This window comes from Barbus barbus, assembly GCF_936440315.1.
Source record: "Barbus barbus genome assembly, chromosome: 19".
Taxonomy (NCBI): domain Eukaryota; kingdom Metazoa; phylum Chordata; class Actinopteri; order Cypriniformes; family Cyprinidae; genus Barbus; species Barbus barbus.
Window position 1 is genome coordinate 18,444,871 of NC_136747.1, and position 12,111 is coordinate 18,456,981.

General features: G+C 38.5%; 1 protein-coding gene across 3 annotated transcripts in view; it reads right to left on the bottom strand.

Moving 5' to 3' along the window:
* Positions 1 to 12,111, bottom strand: part of LOC306885743 (sterile alpha motif domain-containing protein 12-like) — a 107,894-nt gene that overhangs the window by 80,791 nt on the left and 14,992 nt on the right. For all 3 annotated transcript variants that reach the window (XM_079442485.1, XM_079442484.1, XM_079442486.1), the window contains exons 2-3: positions 10,650 to 10,840; positions 8,293 to 8,422 (exon numbers count right to left, since the gene is read on the bottom strand). In XM_079442485.1, the coding sequence (XP_079298611.1) occupies positions 8,293 to 8,422; positions 10,650 to 10,840 (321 nt within the window). The remainder of the gene's footprint in view (positions 1 to 8,292; positions 8,423 to 10,649; positions 10,841 to 12,111) is intronic.

Genomic DNA, 12,111 nt, shown 5'->3' on the forward strand with positions numbered 1-12,111 from the left:
CTTAGCGATATGCATTTGTGCAGGCAACAACCCCGCACTTGATTGTGAACGTAACTTCAACTAAATGACTTCAAGGAGGACAATCAGCATAATTTTAAAGTGGTTTAAGTGTGTAAATGTAAAATACGTTCTCATATCCCAGCTTAATATGAAAAGACAGCCGTAAGCAAGTCATCTGCAGGCACTGAGACGCTATCACATTGCTCTTTTTATTTGAGAATACCGACCTGCCTGACAGCAACAGTGGCTCAACCAATGGAGTGAGTTTGGGGGTGGGGCTTGTGTTTGTCAGACCAATAGCAGACGGGGGCAATTTTTATCTAGAAACCTGTTTGACAATAATTGTTGCAATTCCATTTAGTGGCTCTAGTGGTGCAGAAATTTCACTTTAGCACGTTTGATTTTACTCTTAAAAAATTTGAAAAAAACAAAAATCGGTCAACTGGGACAGTAGCTATGTGACCACCAGAGTGGCAAACCATTATGAATGAGCAGTCATAACATACCATGTCTTTCCTCATGACATACACATTTGGAAAGATCCTATAGCAAAATTTCTGCTTTGCCGCAGGCCTCCATTTCTCCTGAATGTAAATCTGCAGCATTATCAAGTTGCTCATTATACTCCATCCAGAAAAACATCAGTTGTGTGAGTCATCCGCTATATACAGTGGCATGCAAACCGCTCACCTCTACGTCCATCAGAACATGACTATTTCCTATTTTATTACCCATAACAGCTACAATATGCTTGAAAAAGCGAGTGATAACAGTCAAATGATTAATTGTTAACATAGCCATCAATAGACTAACACTGTACACCGTCACCCACCCCTCAGAATACTTCAAAACACAAAAATTGCAGTAGTTTCATTCAGGCCACATCATGCTCTTATCCTCCAACAGCACCACAATTCAATCTGATCTTTCCTCTCCATCCTTCTCCCCAGAATACTGAAAAATTGATCTGATGGCTCTGAATTGCATCCCTGCGGAACACTGCAATTTCAGACGCTCATACCTCATCATCCCGCTCGCGGAAATCACCGCCACGCTACCGAAGGCTGAAACTGTGCTGCTCGGTGAAGACATCGTGCTGAATCAAAAATATACACGACTGCTGCCTGAAGCCCTTGAAGTCACAAGTCTAGGGTTGAATTATACTGAGATTTAGCAGATTATTCAGATATAATTGGCATATTTCTTCCTTAACTTTAATGAACCTTTTATTATAACAGCAAAAAATATAATATGAATGGTTAAGATCCGTTGGCATCACAACACAAATTCCAGGTTTAATTGCAATTGCAACAAATGCAAGAGACAATGTATTTTTGTTTCAGTCTCAGATAATCAGGGTACTGTGTATTTCAGCTCAATGAGATCATTCAGAAAACCATCAGTCTATGCTACTTTTCATCAGCTATCTCAACGTCATCACATCTCTTATGGTCATTGAACAGCACACTGAAAATAATGGAAAGTTCCAAGTAAAAAAATCCCGCAAAGAATGCATATAAAATGGAACAACTGCAGTCACTACTGTGCAGACGCCATTACATGCAGTTTACAGACAGGATTGTGTGTTTATAGAAGGTGTGACGTCAGGTCAATGTTTAGTTTGGGTCCTTTGATTCAACCCAGAGTGGATGCTGGGAATGTTTTGTAGAAAACATCATTGCAGCTATTTATGTGTTAGGGCTGAATATGTGTTTAACTCCAAAGCATACATGTGTTGAATCTTTTAAGATCTATTAATATCTTAAAAAGAGGCATTTCAGCAAACATCAGATTTTCTATGTCCCATTTTACAACATATAGTTTTCATGTTAAATATGAAACTCAAATACATATAAATTTACTCTGATGAAAATGCCAGCAGAAAGATCAGATTGGGAGTGCATGATAAATGCAGTCTACAGGTATATATTCCATAAAAAAGCTCATATACTTCGCCAAGACCACCAGTGTGCTGCCTGATGGGAGTCTCTTTTACGTGAGTTGTTTATAACTCTTATTAAAGTCAAATAAATAAACCCAGTATCTCACCACACCCAGTATTCTCTGGACTGATCTGACCAGCAGTGAGCCAGACCGCCCGCACAGACATTGACCGTCCAGTGCATGTGGAAGCATGAGAAGAGCCAGCTTACTAGGAAGATCCCAGCTGGATTCATTTATCCTGTCAACATAAGATCTGTCAAACTTTCCTTTCTTTCCTGTAAAACCACAGAGAATGATCCAATGATCATGAAACAGGAGGATTTAGGCCTACAGTATGATCTGATGATGCTGCCAATTCCCACACCAGACCGTACAGTGGCATTTTTCATAATTGCTGTGAAACATGCTTCAAAAATGGACACTTGGGTTACAGTGACACCATAAGTCAAAGTGCCCACTTCAGATTTTGCTGCTTAAATCCAAAATTTGATTATGCTTGTTCACATGACTTTTTAAAAGCACCCCCTAATAGACTGGAGAGGCAACACTGCTAAATTGACTTTTAAAGGAACACACCACTTTTTTGGGGAAATAGGCTCATTTTACAACTTCCCTAGGGTTAAACAGGTGAGTTTTAATCCATTCAGTTTTTGAATCCATTCAGCCGATCTCTGGGTCTGGCGGTAGCACTTTTAGCTTAGCATAGATCATTGAATTGGATTAGACCGTTAGCATCTTGCTCAAAAATGATCAAAGAGTTTTGAAAAAAATTCTATTTAATGCTTGACTCTTCTGTAGTTACATCGTGCACTAAGACCAACAGCATCTGAGAGTAGTCCCCAGCTATATCATAACTAGTTACCTAGCTGGGGACTACTTTCAGGCGATGCGTCATATCATTGCGCCTGCTGCACCCACGGTACGGCAGCAAAGTTCCTTGATTATTACGCCGGAATAAGAGTATAGTTCCTAGACATATCGGCCTAGAAAAATCGCAACTTTTCATTTTCCGTCGGTCTTAGTACACGATGTAACTACAGAAGAGTCAAGCTTTAGATAGGAACATTATCGAAACTCCTTGGTCATTTTTGATGACCAAATGCTAACGGTCTAATCCGATTCAATGATCTATGCTAAGATAAGATAAAAGTGCTACCGCCAGACCCAAAGATCGGCTGAATGGATTCAAAAACGGTAAAACTCAACTCTTTAACTCTAGGGGAGTTGTAAAATGAGCCTATTTCCAAAAAAAGTGGAGTGTTCCTTTAAGCCTAAAACATCCAATCCTGATATTTATTATTGTGTTTTATTTATTATGATTCATTAATAATATGTACATGATTTTTAAATAATTAATTTTGTTCAATTAAAAAACTATTTATCAATAATATAAAATCCATAACATATTAATAACTAATGCCTTGCCATCACACCACAGTCCTACATATTCTTTACAGTAAATCAAGTGCACAAATATTACATTGCTTTAAAAACGAACAACAACAAAAAAGTTATAATTCTGTCCTGGCTGTCTTAACCTATACGTTATAGTGTATTTGAAATATTCAATATTTGTCCAATTTTGTAAAAGGCCCAGATTGTAATAAAAAATGCCATTTAATATATATATATATATATATATATATATACACATACTGTATATAGTGACGAGTCGGCTGCCTCCCCCCTTATCATCATCACCACCCCGTCCCGTATTCGCCACCCTTCACCAGGCTCCCGACGGGAGTGGGTGTGTGAGAGAGGAGGGGCGCTGAAACAGCCAGGGCTGGCGGCGTGTGATGAGGCGCGTTTAAATGCCGAGCGGACCTCTCCTCGGGAGACCGGTCTCTTCCCCGTGCATGCACGCTGGTGTCCTCGTGGGTCCAGGAAGGGCGCGTCGAGTAGGAGGACTACCGCACCCGTTAGACGGCCGACAGCCAGGATGCCGGGCCGTCGAGTCCCCCAGAAGCTCCGGGGGCTTAGGAGTAGGACGTCGCCGCTGGAGGAAGCCGCCGCCACTCGCTCCCGGACCCGAGAGGGGAGCCCGTGCGGCCATTGGACTCCGCCCGTTCCCTGGACCCTTCCCTCCTGAACACTGCCCTCCTTCACAAGCCCCGCAGCACGACGAGGACACCAGATCCCCTGTTTATTTTGGACACTTTATTTGAATGTTTTTGTTTAATAACAACCTCTCCGAGGCCTGACGCCACGCCCACTGTGTCTGTCGTTTGCTCCTCCCACCACTATATATATATATATATATATATATATATATATATATATATATATATAGTGGTTTGCACTGTCATCCATAAAACAGATCTGACATTCACAGTCTTACAACAGACATTGTGTACATTAAATAAAAACACTGGCACAAAGCTCACTACAGTTCATGAATGAATATCTCATTTTAATGTCCAATTAGGCATTATCTGTTTAACAACAGCTGGTTATTTAACAGGCTTTAATTGTGGTATTATATGGTGTTGTGTTTTCATAACCCTACTGTGCTGTGGCCCATGGGATTGATGTCTATTTGAAATCCAGCCCAGAGTTTCATTGTATCTGACAGAGCAGCTCTAGTTCAGTCATTCTGTCTTATCTTCTTGGTTGTATATTACACAGAATGAGTGCACCTTCTCCCCTGATTACACCTACGCTATCAAAAATATGTGCTTAACTCATTTACCAAAGCACTCGCTGCCTCTGTCTTTGTAATTACTGCAGATTAGGGACTAATATCTAATTATGCCTTAATATGCTTTAATGCATTTTTAATGACAGCTCGGTGTTCCATTCAAACTCTCAGAGCGATTTGGGAGATGTGTCGAAGCGGTGAGGGAGAATCTCAACAGTCGTATGTTGGCGATGCAAAGGTTTATCTTACTATGCTCTGGTTCAAATGGAAACAAACCGCTACTTAATAGTAAGTAATTAGGTAACTTAATAGTTAGTAATTTCATGCTCTCTCAAAGCTGTATTTGAGACTGGGTGGTTTGGAAAGCTGAATGAATTCTTGAAAAATCCTTTATATTTCAGAATAAACGGACTCTAAAATGTGATCTGATGTAAACATAATGATTAATCAATACCAGTTTCAGAGGCTTCACTGTATAACTCCACATCCCTTGAAGCACTGATGGATGCATTATTTTTTAAGCTTTTGAAACAATAAAAAAAATTAAATAAAAATTACAAATATACCTAAATGACATGCAAATTCTCAGACATTAATCTTAAGATAAAATAAGATTGTTGTTAAGAAGAAAAAAATATAGTCCAATAATGATTAATCAATAAGATTGTTGTTAAGAAGAAAAAAATAAAGTCCAATATTAGATGATTCTGTAGATGTATAGAATTCAACTAATGTGCAAATGATCTGCATCTCATTCATTCAGATTTGTTTAAAATTATTGACATGAAGATACACACCGTGGTATGGAAGAAAACCACACCAGAAAACATTAGTTTAATGCGCTTCTGCAAAAGCAAGTTAGTTTTGAACACTGTTGTCTTGTGATTTGGCACTGATCCATCTCTGTTTACTCTAATGAAATGTGTTATGCTATGCATGGCATAACTAGAGATGGATGCAAATTGCATTGTGTCTCTAATTGGTAAGGCATGATGTTTATGAACTGATTCCTGTTAATTAATACTGGATCGTCAAATCGGGCAGCTTGCATATTTTCTGCATAAATTATGGCTAATTGGATCACGCATCACCCTAATGCAAATCGCATTCACAATTCTTCCAGTCAAACTAGAACAATCCAGAATGGACGTAACATTGCTTTAGTTAGCATTACCCATGACAGTTGAGATCAGTTGGCCAAATCATGATAAATCACCACAAGAGCTTTTCATCAAGAGACCTTGGAAACCGAACATTTACAGAACGACTGCTCTTGATTAAAGGACCTCAGTTCATCAGCACTGTGCGATTATGCTACTGCAAAGAAAGCCATGATTATTAACAAAGCAGAGCAAATCACTCCATGATCTATTTGACTGCAAATTTTGATTTTGTTATACTGTATCTCCTACTTTAATAAGAAGGACATCTTGGGATTAAAAGATAATTGACCCTGATTTCCAAGTACAAATTTGAACATTTGTATTTTATAAAATTAAAAAATAGCAAAGTTAGGTTTGTCAAAAGAATAAATTATATATAAATGTAATAAATTGTATATTATAATAATATATTGCTTTTTAAAAAAAGTACAAAAATGCAATAAAATGTAATAATACTAATTTCTCTTAAAGGGTAACTAAACCCTAAAACAACTTTGAGTTAATGATCTGTAAGACCGTGTCTTTATTAGTGCTGTGCATTGATTTGAGTAAATATTTTGACATTTGGTTATAAATTGTTTTAATTCTACAATATACACTCACCTAAAGGATTATTAGGAACACCATACTAATACTGTGTTTGACCCCCTTTCGCCTTCAGAACTGCCTTAATTCTACGTGGCATTGATTCAACAAGGTGCTGAAAGCATTCTTTAGAAATGTTGGCCCATATTGATAGGATAGCATCTTGCAGTTGATGGAGATTTGTGGGATGCACATCCAGGGCACGAAGCTCCCGTTCCACCACATCTCAAAGATGCTCTATTGGGTTGAGATCTGGTGACTGTGGGGGCCATTTTAGTACAGTGAACTCATTGTCATGTTCAAGAAACCAATTTGAAATGATTCAAGCTTTGTGACATGGTGCATTATCCTGCTGGAAGTAGCCATCAGAGGATGGGTACATGGTGGTCATAAAGGGATGGACATGGTCAGAAACAATGCTCAGGTAGGCCGTGGCATTTAAACGATGCCCAATTGGCACTAAGGGGCCTAAAGTGTGCCAAGAAAACATCCCCCACACCATTACACCACCACCACCAGCCTGCACAGTGGTAACAAGGCATGATGGATCCATGTTCTCATTCTGTTTAGGCCAAATTCTGACTCTACCATCTGAATGTCTCAACAGAAATCGAGACTCATCAGACCAGGCAACATTTTTCCAGTCTTCAACCATCCAATTTTCGTGAGCTCGTGCAAACTGTAGCCTCTTTTTCCTATTTGTAGTGGAGATGAGTGGTACCGGTGGGTCTTCTGCTGTTGTAGCCCATCCGCCTCAAGCTTGTGCGTGTTGTGGCTTCACAAATGCTTTGCTGCATACCTCGGTTGTAACGAGTGGTTATTTCAGTCAAAGTTGCTCTTCTATCAGCTTGAATCAATCGGCCCATTCTCCTCTGACCTCTAGCATCAACAAGGCATTTTCGCCCACAGGACTGCCGCATACTGGATGTTTTTCCCTTTTCACACCATTCTTTGTAAACCCTAGAAATGGTTGTGCGTGAAAATCCCAGTAATTGAGCAGATTGTGAAATACTCAGACCAGCCCGTCTGGCACCAATAACCATGCCACGCTCAAAATTGCTTAAATCACCTTTCTTTCCCATTCTGACATTCAGTTTGGAGTTCAGGAGATTGTCTTGACCAGGACCACACCCCTAAATGCATTGAAGCAACTGCCATGTGATTGGTTGATTAGATAATTGCATTAATGAGAAATTGAACAGGTGTTCCTAATAATCCTTTAGGTGAGTGTATGGTGTAAAAACGTCTGAGTGCTGGCCTCTTCAGATTGAACGGTGGCTACTGCAGTTGAATTTTCCTATTGGACGTTGCATACCCCTGTGACGTATGATGGCACTTACTAACCACGCCCCTGCATGAGCTCATCACGCCCCTGCACGAGCGCAATCAATCCATCACTGGGGGTCTCAGGTGCTTGGTAACTTCATGCCTTAACTGATCACGACATTGCATGCACGTAGTTTCTTTCGATTTGATATGGAATGATAAAGGCTATGCACCGGCACCTTTGTGCGTGTACTGAAGAGCAAGCGCTGCGAGCACAGGACCGTTTCCGTGCTCGAGTAAAAACCTCCATCAGTGTTAACATATTGGATTTTGATGCTATGCCTGCACCATGCAAACAATTAATCTCTATAACATTTCTTGAAGTAGGAACACATTAAAGCACAACACAACATGAAAAACTGTGGTACATTCATCCATCACTACAAGTTAGGTTACAGCATTAAAACGACACAAGCATAGATAAATTCCCCCAACATGCCTCCTCAACTACACAGGAACCCCTGCTGAGCTAATAAACATCACAATGCAACCATCTAGGCTGAGCCGGCAGCAATTAATAGCAGTGCCATTATGAATGTCTTAATGCAAGTAGAATGTGTGCGTAAGCATTGGACTGTGGGTATTTGACCTTGAACAAGATCATTGTAAGACTGACAGGGTGCCTGTGTTTACCTGTGATGTCATGCTGCTTGAAGGAGTCACTGTAGACTTGGTGTTGATTGGGACAGTGTTTCTTCAGCCATTTACACACGTCCTGCTGGCTCCACAGGGCCACAGGTTTGGACAGCTTCACAGTTCCTGGCTGGGCAAGGGAAAAAGATAACTGAATGTAAGTGCAGAATCTTTTCACCTCTTTTTTCCACATTTTATATGAAATAGCACAGCTAGAAGTAAAAATTGTATCATTAGTTGCTCACGGATTGAAGCATTCCAAGTCTTCTGAAGCCTTACAATACATTAGTGAGAAAACTAGTAAAACTGAAGTGGTTATTCACAGAAAATATTTTTGTGCTATGCAATACCTAAATGAATGAATTAGATCTTTTCAATAAATTGGTTGAACCACTTGACAAAACAAGTCAGAACGATTCATTTATTGTACAAATGATCCAGTTCTCAAGTTCAACTTACTGATCAATCAGTGAATAAATTTCACTTGATACTCACATAAACTGGTCACATAGCTTCATTAAATGTGGAAAAATATGGACCACTTTTATTTGTGACCTTTTTAAGGCTTAAATGCTTCAATCTGCATTCATTGTAATGGCACTAAAAATAGCAACTGACACATTCTTAAATGTATTCCACAGAAGTCAGACAGGTTTGGAAGAACACGAGGGTGAATAAATAATAACAAAATGTCATTTTTGGGTGAACTATTCCTTTAATGACCGCCTCCTGTTTGAATGCCACTACTTGCCATTTGAGTACGGTGTGAGCTGAATTCAGAGCGTCTGGAAAAAGGGTAAGCTACCTTTAGGAAGCAGGCTAATTCAGTAGCGACAAAGCTCAGGCAAACAAACAGATGCTGAGTCAGTAGAATCAACCTCCAGTGGGGCGAGAGTCACAGCCCAACTAAAAACAGCACCGAGCTAATTAACCCAAGATATCTGCCACTGAGCTGCGAAGGCAGGCCCGCAGAGCCGTGATCGCTGACAGAGTCTTACAAAAGGATTGATGAGGTTTAATACATAAAGATACATTACACTGCATTGAAAGAGCAGTGCGAGTGGAGATACCATTGTGAGCTCCATTTCATGGAAGACTTTAAGAAGTTGTGAGGACGGAGTCACCGATTCTGAAGTTCCTGCAGGGAGGAGACAAGTGGGAATGGCTTTGTAGGTGGATTCCCAGCCAATTAAATGGAGACGAGTGACAGATGAGATATTGAGGGGAGGAAAAGTGAGCTTTTAAATTTTAACACACACACAAACACAATGTCACAGTCATTCTGTCCTTGGTATAATTAGACAATTCAAGAATTTTCACGTTACTATAGCAACAAAGCATGATGACTTGAAGATATGAATGCATAACAGCACTAAAATCATCATCTATGACAACAGGAGTCAGAGCTCATATTGGAGGCATTGGAGGCTTATGATTTGAAGGGTTGATTGATATAAACAATATTTATTATTAAAGTATATGGCTTCAATGAAAATGACAATATATGTTTTTATTAATGCATTTTATTGTTTGATGGAATGGCGATTTTATTAACTTGTCTATTTCTCAAATATATGGCTCAAAACTTTATATATGATTCACAATAAATTTAACAATTTTAATAAGACAGATGGACAGCCTAAATCAGAGCAACAAAGAAGACTCAGTGCATTGGAGCGCCATCTTGTGGTGAATAGTTTAATTATCAAAAATATTCGTGATACAAGTAAGTTCAATGTATGCATTGACAAAATATGCTTGCTTTTGTTCACAGAAGCCAATGTAAAATGCTGTAAATGTTGTAAATTTTAACTCTGCATCACTTATTAAATTATAATAAGAGCAACAGTAAAAAAAAAGGGGTATAATGTTTCATTCCAAACTCAAATGAAAAAAAAAGTTTTTTTTTGCTAAAGACAAAGCCTATTTTTGGCAAGACTGACAAAATCTTAATGGTATACGTGTGTGTGTGTGTGTGTGCGCGTGTCTTTTTTACATAAATATCTCCAAAATTAGTGATATTCTTCACTATGCATAAAAATTTAAAAGGTTTTACTTATATTCCGCAAGGAACTTTTATTTCAAAGAAAAACTAATAATTTGACAAAGAATCCAGGAAAAATGTAAAGCTGAATAAATTACATTTTAAAATATATTAAAAATGTATTTTAAATTGCAATAATATTTCACAACATTACATAATGTTACTTTACTGTAGTTGGTGAGCATAAACCTCGGAAAGCCTTTTTTCTGACCTCTTTTAAAAATCTTACAGACCCCAAACTTTTAAGTGGTAGAATAATTATAGAAGTCATTAGTGTTTGAGATCATGGTAATAGTCTTGAATCTATTCTCACCCTGGAGAGCTCAGATTCTGAGACGGAGCGCTGAGGTGGAGATCGTCGCTGGAAACCAGGACACTGGTCCTGAAAGCCTGGGCTGTCATCATCCAGTCCATGATCAACAGACACTTCCTCCAGGTGAGAGGTCACATCCTCTGCACACACCTGATGGTCAATCCCATTCTGGGTCAGATTGCAGTGAACAGCTGTGGAAATCAACAAGTTCAGGACTGGTTAGTAACCAATAATGGCCAGAAGGTGGAGCCATTGTGTGCAGATGAGAACATACTGTAGATGTAATTGATGACACTTTTCAGACTACACAACAAAAAGACATGAAAAGACTCACCAATGAAGGTTTAACACATAAAATTGTGAATAAGGTATTCACAGTAATTCAGTTTTACAGCTTGCAAAATGTATCTCTGTGTAATGTTTACGGTATACAGTATGTGAGGATTTTAACAATTTTAATTAAAATAACTAAAAATAATTAATAATGTAAGTTTAGAGGAAGGACTATCTGTCTGCCTGTCTGGGCAATGGCAGATGGGAGAAGCGTTCTTTTTTCTTGCTTTCTTTTTTTTAGTAATATGTAATGCAAAATACATTTTGAAATGTCAAAACTGACATTTTGCGGGTCACTGAAGAATACAAAGAATTAATTCCAACATTTAAGGCATAGCTTTTAATAAATATTTTTCACATTGTCCTCTAGATGGCATGAGATGACAAAATTATGCATCTACCAAGGCCTGATACACCACAGCATTTCGATAATTCTGTCTGAATGAAATCAGATACGTCTCATGCACTTTTTAGGACAAACCATAATGTTAATGGACACAGAATATCTTGTAACTTTTATTAAAACAACAAAAAACTAAATTATATTTCTCAGAGAGAACAGAATAATTTGGTTAATGCTTACAAACCATTTTGTGATTATTTTAGGTATAATAAATTTAATAAAGAAAGAAAATATTTCTTTTAAAACTCAGTCTTAAAAACTTGTGCTTAAAAAGCACATTTAAAGCTTTTTCTGTCTGTCGTTGTGACAAACTGCAGAGTGTTAAAGAGTAAAACACTTGAACAAATCTGTCTGTCATGTTATCTGAAGTGAATTGAGGCCAAGCAGATGAGAGCCAGACGAAGCTTGTTCTGGCAGAAATTACACAAAGCTGAAGACTGAATCAAAAGCCCAAAATAAAACCGAGTGCTGCCTCATAGCACGGAAACATGGGGTGGTTAATGACTAACCACAGATCCCTACAATATGTGATTAAGTTCGGAGTACATGTGACTAGAAAATCGTCACTGAAGCATCATATATGCCAGCTGTTTAATAGTTAATAATTCAGTCATTTCCATCCCATCTGTTTGCAAACAATAATCAAGCAACTTACAACAGAGCATTTAACAACCACGGGGGAAAACTATTTCATTCAAGGGATAGCACAACCAAAACATTTCATTC